At 54.9% G+C, this 20644-nt stretch overlaps 8 protein-coding genes across 8 annotated transcripts; 4 read left to right on the top strand and 4 right to left on the bottom strand.

The window, feature by feature from the left end:
* Nucleotides 1-125: 125 nt before the first annotated feature.
* On the top strand, nt 126-3440 carry MAM_02531 (uncharacterized protein; the record flags this gene model as incomplete). The annotated part of the gene is made up of 3 exons (XM_040821330.1): nt 126-2315; nt 2390-2835; nt 2891-3440. 3 exons carry the CDS (start codon nt 126-128, stop codon nt 3438-3440), a joined length of 3186 nt encoding a protein of 1061 aa, XP_040680744.1.
* A 2876-nt stretch (nt 3441-6316) lies between these two features.
* Nucleotides 6317-8335, top strand: MAM_02530 (phosphatidyl inositol-specific phospholipase C; the record flags this gene model as incomplete). The annotated part of the gene is made up of 1 exon (XM_040821329.1): nt 6317-8335. The coding sequence occupies one exon, from the start codon at nt 6317-6319 to the stop codon at nt 8333-8335; it is 2019 nt and encodes a 672-aa protein (XP_040680743.1).
* Nucleotides 8336-8778: 443 nt separating this feature from the next.
* MAM_02529 (uncharacterized protein) lies at nt 8779-9783 on the bottom strand (the record flags this gene model as incomplete). Its single annotated transcript, XM_040821328.1, has 3 exons — nt 8779-9552; nt 9624-9653; nt 9760-9783. The coding sequence occupies 3 exons, from the start codon at nt 9781-9783 to the stop codon at nt 8779-8781; spliced, it is 828 nt and encodes a 275-aa protein (XP_040680742.1).
* A 2540-nt stretch (nt 9784-12323) lies between these two features.
* MAM_02528 (uncharacterized protein) lies at nt 12324-12995 on the top strand (the record flags this gene model as incomplete). Its single annotated transcript, XM_040821327.1, has 3 exons — nt 12324-12447; nt 12519-12603; nt 12671-12995. 3 exons carry the CDS (start codon nt 12324-12326, stop codon nt 12993-12995), a joined length of 534 nt encoding a protein of 177 aa, XP_040680741.1.
* Nucleotides 12996-13936: 941 nt separating this feature from the next.
* Nucleotides 13937-15991, bottom strand: MAM_02527 (peroxisomal membrane protein Pex17; the record flags this gene model as incomplete). Its single annotated transcript, XM_040821326.1, has 1 exon — nt 13937-15991. The coding sequence occupies one exon, from the start codon at nt 15989-15991 to the stop codon at nt 13937-13939; it is 2055 nt and encodes a 684-aa protein (XP_040680740.1).
* A 172-nt stretch (nt 15992-16163) lies between these two features.
* Nucleotides 16164-16840, top strand: MAM_02526 (Transmembrane protein 170; the record flags this gene model as incomplete). Its single annotated transcript, XM_040821325.1, has 2 exons — nt 16164-16672; nt 16720-16840. 2 exons carry the CDS (start codon nt 16164-16166, stop codon nt 16838-16840), a joined length of 630 nt encoding a protein of 209 aa, XP_040680739.1.
* Nucleotides 16841-17640: 800 nt separating this feature from the next.
* MAM_02525 (uncharacterized protein) lies at nt 17641-18417 on the bottom strand (the record flags this gene model as incomplete). The annotated part of the gene is made up of 1 exon (XM_040821324.1): nt 17641-18417. One exon carries the CDS (start codon nt 18415-18417, stop codon nt 17641-17643), a length of 777 nt encoding a protein of 258 aa, XP_040680738.1.
* Nucleotides 18418-18604: 187 nt separating this feature from the next.
* Nucleotides 18605-20344, bottom strand: MAM_02524 (diacylglycerol acyltransferase DGAT2; the record flags this gene model as incomplete). Its single annotated transcript, XM_040821323.1, has 4 exons — nt 18605-18828; nt 18885-19826; nt 19886-19945; nt 20047-20344. 4 exons carry the CDS (start codon nt 20342-20344, stop codon nt 18605-18607), a joined length of 1524 nt encoding a protein of 507 aa, XP_040680737.1.
* Between the last annotated feature and the right edge of the window lie 300 nt (nt 20345-20644).

The following is a 20644-nucleotide window of genomic DNA, read 5'->3' as shown; positions in this document are numbered from 1 at the left end:
TCGCCAATTCACACGCTCACGAGGTGCCATGAAGACACGTTGGATAAGGGCTCCAGCTGTGTGTGTATGGCGAAAGCGCAACTCTTCAGCAAAGTGTCGGCACGGAAGCTGTGACGCGGGTGGCTATGTCAGACAGCGAGAGCGACGCAAAGCTCACCGTGCCCAAATTCTCCTCATTCAAAGCCAAGGATTCCGCGAGAGCTATAGAGGCTGATGGCGGCAAAGAGCAACATGGCGAAAGAAGCTCATCCAGGGAAGCACACCGAGATAAGCGTCATCGCTCTCGCCATAGCCGCGACTTTCGCCGGAGAGATGAACGTGACTGCCGACGCCGAGAGAGGCTACTTGAACCACGGCAAGGCCCACGGCAAGATTCAAAGCCTCCGCCTGAAAGAAGTGCCTCGTCGGTTTTCGTTGTTGACACCAAGGGGGACCGTTTCATATCCAAGTATGGCCTTGACCGCGCCAAAGTCCCAGCATACCACCGCTACGGGGGTGGCAGAGTCCTCGGTACCGCCGGCAGACTAGTCATCCATCGCGACGGCCCAAGGGATCAATTTAGCCTTCGCTTCCCGGGGGAGGGTCTAGGACTTTCAGACAAGGACGGACTGCGGTCCAGGTCGTTTCGTCCAACACGGGATCCAATCAGACTACGGGCCAGGGCGTCAGCGTATGATGAGGATGACGCATTTCTGTCAGTGGGGAGCTCCAAAAAGAGGAAGCAAGGTGTCCGAGATTCCGAGTCGGAAGAAGATGAGGGCCCATCGTACAGATCTATCGAAGGAAAAGCCAAGGCGCAGGCGGCATTTGAATGGGACCAAGACAGCTCCGAGTCCGAGGATGAGGTGGTGGACCTGGAGCACGACAACCCGCTACGGTGGAAATCTATTCAGCTGAACAGGCAGGTCAAGGACCACCCCGGAAACATCGACGCTTGGATGGAATTGGTAGACCACCAAGATGACCTGCAACGGGCGGGTGAGGCTATCGATGAGCGAACGTCAGCTAGCACGGCACACAGTTTCTCGGAGGTTAAAGTTGACATGCTTCAGTCGGCTCTTTCCAATGCCGTTGTGCCTGAGGACAGACAAGTTGTGCTTGTCCGTCTTATGCGTGAAGGGACGAAGATCTGGCCGAGCAAGCTTTCTGCAAAGAAGTGGTCTGAAATCGAAAAGGACGAAGAGGACAACTTTGAGCTGTGGAGGGCGCATGCAGACTTTGCCACGTCAAACATTGCCACGTTTCAGTACGAGGATGTCAAGCAAATGCTACTGGACAGGTTGCACGCTGCCCTGTCTCGGGCTGACACACAAGACAAAGACTACGAGGAAGCCATATATGTATTTTTGCGGATAACAAGATTGATGCATGACTCTGGATACAAGGAACTAGCCGTGGCCGCGTGGCAAGCTTTGCTGGAGTTTAACTTCTTCAAAAGTGGCTCAGAGACCCGCGGAACTGCCATGGACGCGTTTAGAGACTTCTGGGAGAGCGAAGTCCCACGGCTAGGAGAGGTTGATGCTAAGGGCTGGAAACACTACATGGCAACCGGTGGACGAGTGGACGTTCCAGAGCCTCACAGGGACAATCCAGTGGCGAATACTTCGACAAGAGATGCCTACAAGGCGTGGGCGCATTCCGAGGTGTGCCATGCTCAAAAGGCGAAATTGCCTGCGAGGACTTTGGATGATGGCACAGAGGATGATCCTTTTCGTGTAGTCATGATTTCCGATATTGAACCTTTGTTGTTCACGGTGCCGGATGAGTTGTTGAGAAGCGGACCGGGAAAGCTTCTCATTGACGCCCTGCTGATATTCTGCGGATTACCACCATTCTTTCGCTCCGTACCCCTGGCAGAACTTGCCTTTGACGACCAGTTCACTTCAAGATCTACCGTTACATGCACAGATGTGCCACAGGCAACAGTATCAGATGAGCACGAGGAAGTTCGGAGGAAGCCTCCATCATTCTCTAGAGTACTCAATGCAACGATGTCCCCTGGCCTCCTCTTTGCTGGGCCGGACTGGTTCCAGTCTTTCGGCTCATCCCTGACGAATCTTGCGGTGGAGGAGTCGTTTGTGAGAAACCTGCTCAAGCAGTTGGTTCACGAGGCAGACGTAGAGAGCCTAGCTCTGTACTATCTTGGATTTAGCTTCGCGACCGAACCTTTGTCCGTTAAAAAACCTGCAAAGGCATTGTTGAAGAAATACCCGAACAATGCTGAGCTTTACAACGCATACGCTCTAGCGGAGTTTGCCAACAAAAACATGGATGTCGGGCAAAAAGTGCTCGTGTCGGCAATGGAGGCGCCATCGGTAAGTTGGAACCGTTTCTAAGGGTTGCTCCTTTTGCCAAGGGTTACTCCTTTTTGCTAACTTTTGCATTTCAGCTACGCGTCGGCGCCTCAGGATTCCAGCTCCACCAGTCGCGAAGCTTGCAAGAGTTGAAAGCAGGGAACAAGACGCTGGCCACTGCGCGGATGTGCTCTGCTGTCGAAAAGTCGTTGCCCCAGGCCCAGATGGACCTTGGCAGCACCTCACCAGCAGTCATTCTCAAGACAAGACAAGAGTTGGTCGCAAATATTCACCAGTGCTTGTACAAAGGGAGAGCCGATGATGCCGCGGTCTTTGTCGAAGGTCTGACTCTGTTGTCGTACTTGACAGATGAAGGGAATGTCGAGCCGACATCAAACACCCAGGGCAATATCTCCGCCGCCATGAATACCGTCGAGGCAATGTCCGCAGAATGGAAGGCGCGCGGGGATGCAAACACCCGTTCACACGAGCGCATACTCCAATTCGGCGCGGAACTGTTGTACCTGAATGCAACACGAGGGTAAGTTTTGGCTCTGATCTTCCTTCCCAGGCCACCCCCGCCTGACCGTATGCAGTCCCTTTCGAAGGATCTACCTCCGCGAACAGCTATACAAGTTCCTCGACTTCTTTCCCCGGAACTCAATCTTTCTCTCGCTCACAGAGTGGGCCGACTCGAGCTTGCGCGTCATTGACGAGACTCGCCAAATGCTCCATGACAAGATGCTCATCAAGGGACGCGACTGTGTGACAACTCGAGTCTTTTCCATCGAGCATGAAATATCGCGTGGGAACACGGACACTGCGAAAGCGGCGTTTGAGCATGCTTTGTCGAGTGACACCTGCAAGACAAACATTGGACTGTGGACAGCATATCTGCGCTTCAGCCACGCGCACAAGGAACTGCGACCGAAAGTGAAGGACTTGTTTTACCGGGGGCTGAGGCACTGCCCGTGGTCAAAGGACATCATGATGGAGGCGTTTTGCAGCCTCATACGGGAAATGAAGTCGGATGAATTACGGTCCGTGTACAACACTATGACGGGGAAGGGACTGAGGCTGCACTTGGATCTGGAGGAGTTTGTAGAGCGATGGCGGAAAGACAGGCAAGGCGGAGACGAAGGATGAATGCAGCGTGTCTGCGGACCAAAGACTCGTGTCGAAACGTATATTTACATTTCCTCTTGCAGCCGTACGATGGCGACTCGGAGTGATGTGATGGATCTGAGTAGACATCCCTGTCTCTTTCGCGTTGCACCTGCGTGAATTATTCGCGGCTGAATCGTTGGAGCAGGAGGCGGATGTGAGTTGTTCGACGAGGGCTTCGAGACTAAGTAGCGCGACTGCGACGCCTCCGTGCTCGCGAGACGTCGCCCTTACCCGGCAATGAAGGGTAAATCTTGATGTGTATTCTGGAGCCTTGGGCAGGGCGGGGAAGCAGCTCAAGTCACGGGGCCTTTGGAAGACGGTGCGGCGAGAAAGGACTCAAACAACACCACGTAGGAAGTGAACGGCAGTCCGTGTCACTTCACTGAATGTCCCGTCGGTCGGCAGGGACGACAATCGCCTCTAGCTGCCTTTCAAAACGGCGAGCAACGGAGGTTTACAAGTACGAAGATGAAGGCTCACAGCCTACTTTGAGATTCGACACACTGAGGAGTCAAGGGATGCTTCGAGCCTTCGGCGTGGTCAGGAACGCATTTGACTGACGGCCACCGGAGGTGCCTGCTGGAAGTGTCCGGCCGTGACGACGTTCCACCATGCACCATGCATGCAAGGGTCGACGGCGCGGGGCCGAATTACGAGTGGGGCCGCGGCCGGTGCCGGTTCCGGCGTCAACACGCGGGATACCCGTGCTGACGGGCGTATTCCTCCCCGATCAAAACGGCGCCAGTGTTTTGAAAAGCGTCCAGGATGTATACTAGGCAGACGCACATGGGGACGGTTGTGCGACATGTGCCAAAGTTGGGTCGTGGTAGGGCAGCGGCGATGATGGGAATTGCAGCCAGTTGGCATGACGGCATGTAGCTGGGAGAAATCGTGAAGCCTGAGAGCTTGATGCGTGAGATTGATACCACGGAGACATCATAAATTCTGGAGGGCTAAACAGGCACGCGATGGTTCCCAGAAAGTGCCAGTCGTTGACTCATCACGCCATGTCGGACGCGGCTTGGGATGGATGATGATGATGTTGACACGCAAAACAAGACGAGCCCACGACCAACACTGGAACCGGGAGCGAGATGGTTTTTTGGCCAACATCAACTCAAGGTCACGATATCTTGAACTAGATATGTTTCGACTTTCTTGCCGTCTCAACACGTCAACAGCCTTGGGCAGCCCGTCGAGTCGGCCCCCCTTATTCCTCGAGGTGACTGCTGGGTGTTGAGGTGACCAGGTACGTGGCTACGATGACATGCGTTTGGGATCGACATTTACTTACTGTCTTTTTTCGTGGCCTAATACTTGAAGCTTAGACCAAGTATTTTCGTCGACGCACCGAATCATTAATGGATCTGGCAGGCAACACGCGTCTTCAGCGGACCATGCAAGGTTCGCCTGTTACCTTTGTCCCACAAGGGTTGCGCAGATGTTGCATGAAGAAAAGACCTCCTCCTTTTTCATGACATTTGTACAAAGCTTGCACACAGAAAGACTACTAGTTGCACGCTGCTGCTTCTCACACGGCGAACAAGGCAGAGGAGGAAACGCCGCCCGTTCGATTCGACCGCTGCACGTAACAGAGGGGAATGAATAAAAGGCTTTCGCCTTGAAGGGAGTATTCGGGGGGGCAGAGATGAGGCCTTGATCGTAGCATGAAGCTAGGTTTGTGGCTACTTCTTCTGAACCTGACGGATCCTGTTTGAGGACTGGAACCGGTTGGGCGGTTAATCGGCACTCTGGGGGTGAAAAGCATGTACTCACACAAAGACCGACCTCCATGTTCACGCGAGAGCCCATACACCTGATATATCTGGACTTGATATTGAGCAAGGCTAAAACCAGGTTCCTTGCCGAGGTTATCAGGCGCATCTGGGGCAAACCAGGTACTGGGCGTGAATATCTGGATTGGAATCTGGTCAGCCCTGGCCCCGACGAGTGGATTCCTTGCCCTGGGGAGGGGTGGTGCGCATTTTTGGAGGATACCAGCACTAGGAGAAGAGGATGGGCGCAACATTGGCGGCTCGACCGTGACTATCGTGGAAAGGACTGATTTGATCGAGGAGGCGAGGCTGGTTGGTGCTGCTGACGACCTGGCTTGAACGTCCAAAAGCTGCCTGCATCGGAGGGAAATGTCGCACACGGTTTTGCCCGCAAAGAAGGCATGAACAAAGGCGGCGTTGGGCGAAAGCTTCATTGTGGTGCTGGCCTACATGTCTGGACTCTGAGGCCGTCTCCAAAGTTTGCACGCCGCTGGTGCATCAAAGAGCACTTTCCTTGCTGGTGCTCGGAGGCACCCAGTGGCAAGTGGCAAGTGCCCACTGTAGGGACTCGGGAGGAGTACATCGCACCTTCCGCACGTGCGAGTAGTAAGTATCCGATACCTCAGGTGTACCTGAGCCTGGGGACCTAATAGCTTAATAAGTGGTGCTAGCGGTGTATCTGAGCCTTGAGCCAAGCAGATGACAGGGGTCGACCAGTCATTCATTTCCGCTTCCGCCTGTGCGTCCGCCGCCGCCTTGATCCTGCCACGGCCCACGGGACGGCCCAAGGCTGTGGTTGAGACTCGAGCCTTGGTCCACTCAAGAATAAAGATGCTCCCCCAGCTTGCTTGAAATCCGTCTGCGTCTGACCCTGAACAGCGACGTCTGGAATCCCATGGCTTTGTTTCCCCCCATCTGCTGCATCTGCGCTGCGCTGGCGGGTTCCTGAACTACCTCGGGTGCCTGACCACTTGGGACAAAGACGAACTGTTGGTGCGGCACCACTCGCCGTCTGCTCTTCGAGACAACGTACATACTCACGTCTCCCCGAGACAACTAACCGCCGGAGACAGAGCCGGCATGACGGCCAATCAGCCATCAGACGCCCTCAAGCAAGCCGGCGGGGGAGCCAGTCAAACCCAAGGAGCCACCACGGCCCTCTCCAATACCGTGATATCCTACCTGAAAGCCATCTTCGAGTCCCACGCTGATGCCGACGGAAGATGGACTCGGGGTCAGATCACGCGATTCATCCAACGTGTCCAGAAAAATAGCGACAAGACCACAGCAGCCGCCGACTTGCTGGACAGGTCAGATGTCGATCTGAACGCATTTCTGCAGTACATGACGTCGCCAGATGGTAATATAACAGAGCCCTGGAACCAAAGCGACTTGTCCTGGCCTCTCTCGAGCTACTTCATCAGTTCTAGCCACAACACATATCTGACGGGAAACCAGCTATATAGCGACAGCACAACCGACGCCTACACCAACGTTCTCCTGCGGGGCTGTCGCTGCGTTGAGGTTGACGTCTGGGATGGCGACGAGTCGGATTTGTCTTCCAGCCCTGCGGAGAGTCTAGCTGATGAAGAAACCGACGACGAGACCGTGCCGGCCAAGTCAAAACACCGCGGTGCATTTGACAAGTTGAGACAGAAGATACCGGAGAGCCTGACGTCCAGGCTTGAAAAGACTAGCTTGGGGAAAGCTCGGGAACACAGATACACGGGGAGACACGGCACCGGCGCAGCTGCCCGTGCATTTTCCCATGGCGGCGCCAGGACCGTGCCAGAGGTTGCCCTTGTCGAGCCTCGCGTGCTTCATGGCTACACGCTGACCAAGGAGGTTTCCTTTCGGGATGTGTGCAATGCCATTCGAGATAGCGCCTTCGCCGTATCAGACCTGCCGCTGATTGTCAGTCTCGAGGTCCATTGCGGCGCCGAGCAGCAAGTCGTGATGGCCAACATTATGAAGGAAGTCTGGAGTGGCATGCTGGTCACCGAGGATGAGGCCAAACCGGGCCTGCTGCCCAGCCCCGACCACTTGAAGCGAAAGATTCTCGTCAAGGTCAAATACGCACCGCCAGACGCGCCCGCAGCAGAGCCCGACAGCAGCGAGGACGACAGCCCGCCGGCCGAGGCAGCGCCGCCCAAGAAGCCATCCAAAGTCATCCAAGAATTGAGCAAGCTTGGCATCTACACCCAAGCCGTTTCATTCAAGGCCTGGACACAGCCCGAGGCCAGCATGCCAACACACATCTTCTCCCTGGCCGAAAAGAAGTTCATCGAGCATCGCGAGAAGCACCCCCAAGCGCTCTTTGACCACAACAGGGACTATCTCTTGCGGGCCTACCCTTCTGGATTCCGCATCACGTCTTCAAACATGATGCCCACGGTGTTCTGGGGATCAGGAGCCCAAGTCGTCGCCCTGAACTGGCAACAAACGGATGAAGGCATGATGCTCAACGAGGGCATGTTTGCAGGGACATGCGGATACGTCCTCAAACCCGAAGGTCAGACAATATCGAACCCCCCTTTTCCAAGTCGCCCCGTCTCTGCTAACACCGACAAAGGCTACCGTCCCAACCTCGAGTCAAAGCTCACCCCCAACAAGATCACTTACAAAACGCTAAATCTGTCACTCACCTTCCTCGCTGCTCAGTCCATCCCCCTCCCCCAAGGCGACAAATCCGACAAGAAATTCCATCCCTACGTCAAGACCGAGCTGCACGTTGACGCATGCGACCCCAAGGCCCACGGCCGCCCAGGCTCGTCCGAAAGCCTGGACTCCGACGTCCGGCACAAGGCGCGCACAAAGACCCACAGGGGAGCGAATGTTGATCTCGGCAGGCAGCAAATCTCATTCAGCGATATTGCAGGGCTCGTGGAGGAGTTGACGTTCGTGCGCTTCACGGTGCGAGATGACGAGCTGGGGAGAGATGATATTGCGGCCTGGGCGTGCGTACGGCTAGATCGTCTGGGACAGGGATATAGGTTCATCCACTTGATAGATTCAAAGGGGCGCTTGACGGATGGCACGATTCTTGTCAAGGTGGAAAAGACGCTGGTGGAGGAGGAACCTGATGTGAAACGAGCATGAATGCAGTGTCTGCATCGGCGCGAGCTCGCGTTTTTTTTTCCCCCGACTTTTCAGGGGCAGGATTTTATCGAGATCATGAATTGCGATTATGATATATTACTTTGTTGAATGATCATGATGTGTTCGGCCGTTGATTAAATCGTCACCAAGCGGGCGGGCGCGATGGATTCACAACATGTCCGCTCCCCGCTGTCCTGTTGACACCAGCTGGTGCTCATGACTGGAAGCTGACTCGGATTATGGCTAATCATGTAGCACCAGGCGGTACAGATGACTGGTGACACTTAGAGCCGAGGGGGCGAGACACAATCTTTGCCAATCTACTCAAGATGTAACCCTAACCTCTCATTTTCCGGACAAAAATAGAGAGCGTCACGAATTAAATCTCCGTCGCTGCATAACCACAAGAGCTCCACCCTGACCAAAGTCCCTTGCACAATCGCCTAGTAGTCGTCGTCGCGGCCCTCGTTGGATCGGCCCTTGCTGCCGCCACCAAGGACATCACTGGCCTTCTCGAGGAACTGGCCGACCTTGCTGCCGGTGCTGCTGCTATCGTCACGGCGGCTGGAGCCGTAGGTGTCGTTGTTGTCAGAAGAGCCGTATGTATCGCGGCCTCCAGTCCGGCCAGAAGACCCGTAGCTGTCGTTACCGGAAGAGCCGTATGAGTCGTTACCTCCGGTACGACCAGAGGAGCCATAGCCATCATTCCCAGAGGAGCCATAAGATGAAGACTTGTTGCCGGATGAGCCATAGGAGTCGTCGCCTCCGGTCCGGCCAGATGATCCATAGCTGTTGTCATTGTCGCGACGGCTGCGGCCAGAAGAGCCGTAGCTGTCATTGTCATCACGACCACTGCGGCCAGAGGAGCCGTAGCTGTTATCGTCATCACGACCACCGCGGCCAGAAGAGCCGTAACTGTCATCTTTGTCGCGGCCCGAGGAGCCAAAGGAAGACTGATTGTTACCAGAACCGTAGTTATCATTGTCATCACGACCACTGCGGCCAGAGGAGCCATAGTTGTTATCGTCATCACGACCACTGCGGCCAGAGGAGCCATAGCTGTTATCGTCACCACGACCACCGCGGCCAGAAGAGCCGTAACTGTCATCTTTGTCGCGGCCCGAGGAGCCAAAGGAAGACTGGTTGTTACCAGAGCCGTAGCTATCAGTGTTGCCTCTAGAGCCGTAGCTGTCATTGTCACGGCGGTTGGACGAGCCCTGTATGCGGAATGTTAGCGATGATGCTAAAGCCTACATTCATCTGCAATTGGCTTTGTTCTGTAACTTACATAGCTGTCGTCGTTGCCGCCGTAGCTGGACTAAGTGAATATCCCACGTTAACTTGAGAGAGACTGGAGCGGGGTAGCTTGGGTAACAAGTCTCCAGTGATGCCGGTTTCATGGAGCTGGGGGGCTGAAAACCTACGTTGTCGTTGTCACGGTAAGACATGGTTGAGCTGACGTGTAAGTGAGGCTTGTCTGTGTAGGCAAGATGCTGCGAGATGTGTATGATGGATGGAGGATGCACTTGGTGATGAGCGATTCCTTTCCTAGCCTTTCAAAAGAGCGAGCTGCCGGGCATTCATTAGACTTTATACGCGGCAACATGTGAGGGACGCCCACGTCTTGCATCATATCCGCCTTTCCTCCCTCATCCACATCTCCAGGTGACAACGGCAGGTCGAGTCCGATCTGGAGCACCAGAATGGACGAATGCGCAGCTCTCCATGGCTCCATGTTGCTACGCCACGCCCCCCAGATCGGCTCACAGCCAGCGTTGGCGCCGAAACAAGCAACACCTGGCCTGGTCCAGCTGAAGGGCGCTTCAGCTTGTGCGCGGCAAAGCCGCGATATTTAGGGACCAGTCCCACAAAGCTGGTTGAAGCCGGCATGGCCATCCGTGTACGCTGTGACCTGGCAGCAACTTGCACCCATCTGCTTCATGCAGGGAACGGACTCGATGATTTTGGTGATGAGGGAACCAAATCCTCTCCGTGGTAAGGACTGACGGCGAGGAGCATCATCGGCCGTGGAACCACTCCAGGCAATGCACTCCAGACGTCGAGTGCTGCAAGTATCAAACTCGCGCAATAGATTCGAGAGGGAAGACGCCAGGGTTCCAAGGCTCTTCGTTGGTTCGATCATAGAAAAGCTGGAGCTGGAAGGCGCTAGCCAGTCACCTAGTACCAGGTAGTTGGCGGATTGGCCGGTGGGGACGCCTCGGAGGGAACCAGTCAACAGGTCCGTTCTTGTACCGAGCAAAGGCCTCCTCCCTCCACCTTGCCAATTTCTCTCACACAGTGCATTTCCATTGACGCAATAGCCAGCCAACAAAATGGCAAGACATCGACACCGTTGCCGAGTCATGCTCATGTTTCCGCGCAGGAAATCTGGGACCCTGGAAATTGACGGAGTCGAGGTGTCGAAGCAACGCCATTATTACGCGACACACGCGAAAGACTATGGTGGTACGGAGTACACCCGGGGTCAATTTACCAATGTGCCAGTTGAGCCAGGCAACACCGATGGCCGACAAACGTGAAGATATGCGCCCACGCAAGTTTAGTACCAGATATCTAGCGTTGAGGCACTACCGAGGTACGTTCGCCCATAAAGCCGCGAACTCCCTCTTGGGTCCACTTGATTGGCGTTGGTTGGAATGAAGATGAAAGCGACTTTGCCAATTGCCAAAGAGGGGTTTGAGGGGTCTCCCCACTTCTGGCTTCAAGTTGCTGGGAAGAAAGATACTCGAGGGAAAATAAGCCGCAGCTGCTACGGTTAACAGTTCCAAGAAATCCTCCTGAACCTGGAAGAAGTAACAGTGACGTATAACGGACAGGCGGGGAACACTCGGCGGCGGCGTGACGAGGCCGCGATGATGCAAAAATGTCTGTCCACCAGTACCACTTCTGGCAAACTCAACCGGCGCCAAGATAATTGGACGTGGCGTGACCACGAAGATGATATATTCCCAGGCTAATCTTGGCCCATCGAGAGCTTCGTGTGGGAGGATGGAGGATGTCGTGAATATCTGACAAGACTCATGGTCGAGGAATTGGTACTGGTCATCCGAGAAGCGCAGGCAGTGGAGCAAAGCTCAGACAGCCCAAATTGCACAAATATAAGGTTTACACTTGAAAGGAGATTAGTATTTGCAGAGACAGACCAGTGTCTCATCATCCAACATACTTCAGACGATGGAACCAATGGTGCTCCTAACTGGGGGAACAACTGAGCGTCGGGAAAGTGCACTGCGTGGCAACAGACCAGCTCGAAGTTGAGACCGGTGCCATCACCCGCAAACTGACAATCGAAGAGGCACTCACTGATGAATCCCCAACCGACGGGAGTTTCTGGGCTTGTTTTCTGCAAATAAAAGAACATTTAATGTTCCACAGAATGCTCTGGGCCTTGGGACGAAAAGATTGCCATTGAAGCATGCGGATAGCCTTGACGACGACTTCAGGCTTGAATGCCAAAGAAGGCCAAAAAAAAAAAAAAAGAAAAGAAAAAGAAAAGAAAATGGGGGGAATGGGGTGGTTTCCTCTTGAAGAGTATGTCGTGGTAAACCGCCACGACTGGCGAGATCTGTCTAGCAGCTGGTGAGACTGTCAGCTGCAAACCGTCCATTGCTCGTCAGCTGGCAATGAGACCGGGCAATGAAACCCAGGGCTTCGGGGCTTGGTGCACTTCGCGTTCCCATTTTCTCGAATCAGCCTGTCCAGGAAACCAACGCTACGAAAAGAAGCCACCTAAGACCCTAAGAGAAGGTCAACAATGCCCTTTGCGACAAGAAGATGGCACTGCTTCCTCCATTATCGCCTGCTGACGCTGGAGCCGGCCGTTCGTGGGAGGAGTGCATCAAGAATGGAGACCACCGGTTTTTGGGCAACCTAGACGATGGTTGATGGCAGCTTGACAGTCTCTAGACGTCCAATGATGGACGCCTATTGCATATTCTTTCTTAAAGCAGGCACAAAGCGAAGCATCATGCAAGATCTACGCAGAGACGCAAGGAAGCGTACTGGCGACATGTACATCCGCCGCGGGTTCAATGCCGTTCACCACGAGGAGTTTGAGTTTTTCGTCGACAAATTCTCGTGGGGGAGATTCTGTCAGTTTCTCTCGACACCTTAAAAAAAGCCTTTATACCCCTTCTTGACATGGCTAACTGTGGACTTGTAGTCGGACGTTGGGGTCAAGCCCGGAAGCTCAGGTGGCCCTGGCGGACGTCTGTGAATAGTCTGAGAGCCGGCGGACTCTCTCTCACGTATGACCGAATGCTACGGGCCAGCAGACAAGACGGTGCAAGCTTGTCACTTTCAACATGCATGGAGCAAGAAGCAGCTTCATCAAGACGGAGGTCGATCCAAGCAGCACGGACCGCGGCCCCAATCCCGCAAACGATCCAGAGGCTTAGATTTGACAGAACCTGCCGTTGCCGGCGGCACAGGTAGCGGGCAGACTAGTCCCGCTGTTGCTGATCTTGCCCAAGCATCGTACCACGCACTCGAAGAGCGGCTTGCCAGCATGAATGCCCGTCTACTTCAGGTTGAGTCATATCCCAAGGACGGAAGGCCACTCCGTTACGGCCCAGGCTTCCATCTGTACCCGACCATGTGCGAAGAAGCATGCACGAAGAAGGTCGTCGCCAGCACATAGAGTACCTGATCGAGGTCGAGAAGCGACGAGAGAAATCGGTCACCTAGCACAGTCGTCGCTCCACCCACCTGACTGCGTCGCTCACGGCCTTCACGAGACGAGACGAAGAATCAACCACCATAGCGCCAGGAATACGCAGTCAGGGCAGAAACTGGTTCCTGAGGAAGCACTTCAGCAGCTCACATGACAGGACACTGTAGTAAGGGCCGTAAATTTTATTCTACGAGACGTTTCATCCGTCAGGTTACTCAGTCGAGTTTAGACGTAACGAACCATCTGCTCCATGTAGAGGGACAGGGAAACAGCCAGGAAACAGCCTCGCCATACGTGTGAGTGAAGCACGGCTTGACTTGCTCCCAATCAAGGCGTGATGCGTCTCTAGTATCACGTCCGTAGGGAGTTTGTTCCAAGACGCAGCATCGAGACCGTTCCCCAAATGCATTGTCACCCAGCACCACAGTATTGACGCCGTGCTGCCCGACCAGCACGCAGTGTGGGAAACACCCCTGTGTAAATAGATGGATGACGGGATGGATATAATGGTCGCACAGCATACCGCCCTGCAGGACGAGAGACGAGAAGCATCGCTCCTTACATACATATTTTGGTCCTGCAGTGGTTCTGCAGCCGCCGTCGCAAGAACCACCGCCACGCCGTGTGGATGTTGTCGTGAAATGCTCCATCCTGCTTCATTGTCGACGCGTAAAACACACAATCGGCTGCTCTTCTACAGCTTCTGGTGCCATGTGACCAAGAGTCCGACACGCTTCATGAATGAAAGCCAACCCGCTCGCACCTCGCAGGGTCGCCGTTTGAATTCGAGTTTTGTACGTGACTTGCCAGACGTCCATGAGATACTGAGCCTGGCCCGGTCCAAGTCCGTAATTCTTTGTGGTATGCGTCAATGGTATAGTACAGAGAAAACTGACTGCCAATGCCATCTACAACCGGCTCGTCGTATCCTTTCCCAACGCACCACTCATCAACGGTGGTTCAGGCGCTCCCCCGAACAAGACCAATTCCCTACCTCCTTTTGTCCCCCACCACGCCACCCCAATCGTTGATCTTTCCACATCCATCTCCCCATTCACGAGGATATTCCAAAACCTCTTCTTCACCGGCAGCCGAAGCCTAGGATCCTCAATCTCGTTCATGGCTTGAGCGGTAATTGCCAGCCACTCCTCTACCAGTGGCAAAGGCAGGAACGGTAATGAATCCACCAGCGTCATTACGAGGGCGCTTTGCTCGGATAGTGGTTCGTCCTTTGTTTCCTCCAGAGCGCGTGACACGGTATCCGGAGTGGCGGGCAGCAAGGTCGTGCCGGCGGTGGTGGTCTTCGTACGGAGCATATCCAGCAGCGTTTCCGACATGTGTGGTTCCATGGCAGCGATGGGGAAAGGCGGGGACACGATCTCCATGGCGGTTTTGAAGGCGATTCTGAACTGGCGGGGCGATATATGCTGAGGGAAAGAGTCAAATACCTTGACAATGTAGAAAGGCGTGATCTTGATGGTGAGCGCGCTGTGTTGGGGACAGGAGAGCACGGATAGAATGGCACTGTGGGCGGATTCGAAGATTTCAGTCATGGATGCTGCTAAGGGTCCTTCTTGGGAGACGTATGAGATTGCGGGCTTGACGATGAGCAGCTCGCACGCTTCTGTGGGGAGGGAGAGTGGCATATGTTCCGCCACGTTGAGATAGAATAAATCGAGATTTGTGTGAAGATGCGCCGAGGGGTTGAGAACTGCGTCCGCAGGCCGAATCTCTCGAAGGAATGCCTCGGTAGCTAGGCCGTCTCGACTTAATACGTCGATAGAAGTCATGTAGGAAAATGTGTACACTTGGAACGAGCTGTTTCCATTTCTGTTCGAGATGAAGAATATGTTCCGCAAGATTTGCAACGACTTGGAGGCAATGTTGGGAGCCAGGCCGGGCACCAGCATGTGCGGGTCGAGCAGGCTGCGAGCAACAATTGCCTGCAGAACAGCCGTGGTGCCAAACATGAGCTTCCTGAGAACTTGCCACAGCAGTGGCCAGGTGGTCTGCGCCGTCTCGGAAGTCAGACGAGAGCTCTCAGACGCAGAATCAATCTCGCTAAAGCAGTTCTTTTGCCAAGCGTCGAGGACTCTGGCGGTAAACACCAACAGCGCATCATGAGCCTGCATGACCACCGTCGTATCGGTTGCATGCTGCACAGCAAAGGCTGCCAGCTTGGAGAGCGGACCCATGTTCGCCATTAAGGGCTGCTTCTCCATCTGTTGCAACAGCTGGCATGAGGATGATCGTTCGGGCCATGAGAGGACGTTACCCGGCTGCCGCGTGGTGTCTTGGTTCACGACTCGAAGAAACTGCGCATCGCAAAAGCCTTCTTCTCCGGTAATGGCCCAAACAGCAATCGGTAGCAATGTGTTGCAATCAATCTGAGCTCTGTGGGATTCTGAAAGCACAGGCAGCGCAAGGTTCAGAGCCGTGACAACGGACACGGCAGCTGCAGGGCCATCTTGGACATTTCCCTCGAGAGCGAGGTTGGCCGCCGTAACAACGGCTTGCTCCAAGGCGTTGCGCAGCGATCTAGACAAGGAGTTTCGCCCATGTCCCTCCATTCCCACAAGGACGCCGGTCAGTACGAGCAAATGTTGCCATCGCCTTGACCCCTCGTCGGCTCCTTTGACGACGGCACGCGTCCATTCATCGCATCGCAGACCTCCACGCTCAGATGGGTCGCCTGGTTTGGCGCCGCGGAGCTGGTTGTCACGTACACGAACAGCTGCGTTGTGGTAGATGCCGATGACTCGCATTGCGGTTTTCGCTCCATCGTTTCGCTGCCAGATGGCCGGGGCTGTGAGAAGCTGCGAGGTGAGGACACCGAGATTGAGCGGGTTGGAGAGCTGGCTCAGCAGATGAGCTGTGCTGCCCATGATTTGGTCCGTCTTGACAGCATCGTGGACGTCCTGATAATAGTGCAGGACAGTGTTAAGGAGGCTGTCGGCCGGCATGGTGACGCATTGAGATGTGGTTTGCCGCCGCCAGTCGGACTTGCTGATGGCGTGAATGATGTCGAGTGCGATGGAGGATGCCAGGTGGTGGTGGGTGCACTAGGTGACTTGTGACGGCCCGGACGCCGCGGCCGCAGGTGGCGAAGTCGGAAGTCGGTCTGCCGAGGCTGAAATGACTGGCAAGGTCCAACGAGCCGTCCGCAGCTCCAGCCAGCCGCTCAGGCGCCCCCCTGCTCATTCATCCTCTCAACGACAAACTTCGCGACATGCGCTTGTCGAAACAGAGCATCCCGACCGCAATGGCGGCGGCCCATCGACGGCTGTAGCTGCGTCGTCGTCTTCGGCGGCGCACTCTCCCTCGCAAGCTTTCAACATGTCGTTTCTGGGAAACCCGCCTCGCAACTACCGCACGCCACCCTTTCCGTCGCTCAACGTCCATACGCTCCAAGACCACACACCCAATCGCACCTACACACTCTATCGCATTTCAGACGCCTGGAAGTTCACCGTGCTGTGGACTCTGATCACCTACATATTCTTCCATCTCGTGGCGGTGTCGGTAGCGTTTTTCAGTCACGGGTTCAACAAAGGGTCGTGGCGATTTCTCTGGGCCGTCCCCATCATATACCTGTTGATAGCAGGGCTGGAGGCTGTCATTGCTGGAAGTATTGTCGGGCTTGTGTAGGCTGCACCACCAAGCCCAAACGAACATTGCTAATGTGCCATAGGCTCGGGGCGGTATACAAAGCCGGGTACTACGAAATGAATACCTGGATCCCGTGCACATGGGGATTCATCAACGTTCTCGTGCTGATAATATCTTCCTTTTCGGTTCAAGGCCTGCTTTGAAGACGGTGAGCTGAGGGCCAAAAGACTACGAGCCACGGCATTGTGCCGACGCGCCAAATTGCGCTACACGAACCGATACAGCCGCATCCATTCATTGTCACGCTTTTTTTTTTTTTTTTTGTCATCAAGTATCTAGGACTGCAGACATTAGCAGATGAGGCGTCCAAATGGCGATTGGCAGCTCCTCCATGGGACTCAAGTCCATCATCCTCCTCCACCTCGTGCCGCCATCTGCCATCGACGCGAGCTCAGGTTAACACCATCCCTAATAGCGCAAAGATTCAATAACCCGTAAAACAAGAGCAAAACGAGTCACAATCCACATGTCATTGAATCCAATGTCCCCGATCCGCAACCCCCCAATTCTCACGCAGCTGCGTCCAACTCGAACACCTGCCCAGACGTCCAGCAGCCCCACATCCCGTCCTCGCGCCCAGTCAAGCGAAACTCAACCACGACAATGGTCTAAAGTTGTCCGTCCGCCTACCAACCAGTGACGACGCAACCCATCGTATTGTCTCGCACAAACAATCCCATCCTAACACCCCCAAACCCCAGCATTCGTCCATCCATCCATGCATTCGTTCATTCACCCTTTCATCCTTTACTAGGCACAGAACTACCCTCCCCCCTTTCGAAGAAACTAGCCTTCTCATGCCAAACCTCTGCAAAACACCATGGCGACATGAACCACAACGCAACCCGCCGCAGACAAAGAAACAAATAGGACGAAAATGCCCACCCAATGGAGCGAAACGCTCAGCTTCGAGGGCCGCCATACCCTCTCGCCTCAACCGCCATCACCTCGCATGCAGACACGCAGCCAGCCGCTCGTCGAGAACCTCACCCCAGGCCAGTCCGCGTCCCTCGCCGGCATGTCCCTGCGCGCCTTCGCCCTCGGCTTCACCGCGTCCCTCGGCCTGCTGTCCACGGCACTCGTCCTGGCCTTGACGTCCTCGCCGCTCTGGCGCATCCCCTTCTTCCTCTGCGCCCTGTCCGCGTTCCACTTCCTCGAGTTCTGGACCACCGCCGCGGCCAACACCCCCGAGGCCACGGTCCACTCCTTCCTGCTCACGGCAAATTGGCCCGCGTACCCCATCGCCCACACGGTAGCCTGTGTGGAATGCGTGCTGGCCAACGCCGTGTTTCCGAGCCGGCACTGGGCCCCTTCTGGGCTGAGCACGGCCCTGATGCTCACGGGCCTGGTGATGGTCGTGGGAGGGCAGATGGTGAGGAGCGTGGCCATGTTGACCGCGGGCCAGAGCTTCAACCACACGGTGCAGACGCGGAAGGCGGATTCGCATACGCTCGTCACCACGGGCGTGTACGGGCTGTGGCGGCATCCTAGTTACTTTGGCTTCTTCTTCTGGGGGCTGGGCACGCAGCTGGTCCTGGGGAACGTGCTTTGTTTCGTGGGATATGCTTACGTCTTGTGGAAGTTTTTCAGTAGCAGGGTGGCGGTCGAGGAGCGAGGGCTGGTCAAGTTTTTTGGGGACGATTACATACGGTATAGAAGGAGGGTTGGGACGATGATTCCGTTTGTTGGATAACCCTTGATTGAGGGGCTTTTGTGTCATGCACAGGAGGGACAGCTTTGGAATCGACTTGATTGGGTACCATGGTTGACGAGGTCTGGTTGTGAGACCGAGACTGGATCAAGACTGCGTGCGCTCCACGAGAGGCACAGCGGGTAGAGTATCGGGTATGAATTATCCAAACGTGCACACTATCCCAAGTCATAACGTCGTCCTAAATGTTCTTGCCTCATGTCTGCAGCGTCAGGATCGGTTGTTTACTGACGCTGCCGTACTTGGCCTGCCATGCATAAAAGTACATCAATGCCGCAAATGGCTGACCGAAAATGGTGAAAGACACCCAAAAGATTACATTGCCCATTACTCTGCCGGTATGTCCCCATTTCATCTTCTCTAGGGGGGCCGTGATGGCGATGAGGGGAAGCTGCAGGAACATGCCCAAAAAAGCAACACCTAAAGACGAGTTAGAAATGAGCATCAAGGCCTTGGGTAGGGCGAGAATATCATACCGATGATGTTGTGGGTAGGAACACCAACAAGAACCTCGTGCAACACGGCAGAGACAAAGAAGACGGTGCAACTTGCCGTCCACGGGCTCCATCCACGTCCAATCATGGGTACGTAGACATGGCGCTTGAAGTAGGTGTATACAGGCTTGTTCCACGTTCTCCAGTAGGCTCCTAGACTCTCGCTGTTCCACCAGTCGTCGTAAAACGATCGGTCGGCGAACCGCAGCACTTCGGCCAGTGCGTTCAGGAAGGATTGGAACAGGGCAAAGAACCCTGCCAGCCAAATCACCAGAGAAATGGTTGACAGTTTGAGCAGCCGCTCTAAAATCATGAGCAAGTCTAACGATGCAATCTTGTCGAGCGAATTCTGCAATACCGGAGCAGCGTACTGGAAGCTGGCGAACCAGATGAATGCGCTCAGGCAGCATACTTCGCCCAGCCTCTTAAAGACAAAGACCCATCTGATCTTGTCGGTGCGCGGGTACACAGGCTGATAGACTAGCGTTGGCGCCCACCAGAAGTAGACGAGGTTTCCAAAAGTGATGTTATTGGGATACGGGCACTTGGAGTAGAGTTCAGGGATAAGCTCGCCCCTGACGGGATGCATGTAGGCGTGGCGAAGATCTCGGTTGGTGAACGCGTACGAGGCTGTCTTGAGCGACACAATGACGGCATGCATCTCGGTCAAGGTTCCGACAAGCGGGTGGTGGATGTAATAGTAGACCACAAAGGTAGTGAGGGCAAATGCAAGCGTCATGTTGATTCCATGAGCCCAGGCCGCCAGGACCCATGTTGAATGAAACTTGATCTTGTCTTGCTCGGACGGGCCAGGAGAGGCAGGCTCGAGACGTTTCCGGGGCCTTCGAGCATGGCGAGCGGCGGCCAGTTCGATCAAGTAGGCGACCAACAAGTGGCAGGGAATAAGGAAATAGAGAAGTCCGCCTATGAGGACATCTTGGTTCTTGTAGGAATGACAACGGAGGCATATTAAAACGCCATACTGAGAGAGCGGTCAGGAATGATGAGCACATAGAAAACGGCGCGGGTGCGGTGTGGCATGCCTTTTTCAAGTTTTCAATCATCAGTCGTAAATTACCCACAACTAGATCACGGTCAGTACGCTACGGGATTCTCCTTGCAATGACGTGGTTTCCTCGCGTACCCAGAACAATTACCATGAGATTTCGAAACCCGATGAAGCTCGGGGCAGCATCGGAGTCGTGGCTCAAGCATGACGGGCGGCTTTTAGAATGCACCGCCGCCACATGGCGATATTTCTGGACGAGAGCAGCTGGGGTCTTGTCGACTGTGCTTGCGTCGTCGCATTCCTCTTCAGCGAGGTCGGGAGAGGCATTGCCGTTGCGAAGCTTGGCGGCTTTGCCGTTGCGACGCTTGGTGGCTTTTCCGTTGCTCACGATGCCGTTCGCAGGGCTGACACTGGTGGTTGTGGCCGTGGTCATCCTGGTGAGGTCAGGCGGCAGAATAAAGTCTGCAAGAAGGCGAACGACGATCAATGCGACCAGCCGCGAGGCGTGAAGGGTTTGGGGAAAGGGAGGACGGAGAGAGCTGGATGACGAGAGGATGGATTGAAGGTTCAAGCTTGAAAGAAGTGAAAGGAGGGGCAACGCCCTCGCGGATTCTCAGACGTCAATGCTAAGTCTATTATTCACAGTCAGACGGACAGCACCAGCATGGAGCATGGAGCATGGAGCACGGAGCTGGAGCTGTACTCCCCCCCCCCCCCCCCCCCCACCCCCCCT

Source organism: Metarhizium album, assembly GCF_000804445.1.
Source record: "Metarhizium album ARSEF 1941 chromosome Unknown scaffold_4, whole genome shotgun sequence".
Classification (NCBI taxonomy): Eukaryota; Fungi; Ascomycota; class Sordariomycetes; order Hypocreales; family Clavicipitaceae; genus Metarhizium; species Metarhizium album.
Note: the sequence above shows the minus strand (reverse complement) of the source record. Positions and strands in the feature narration are given on the sequence as shown.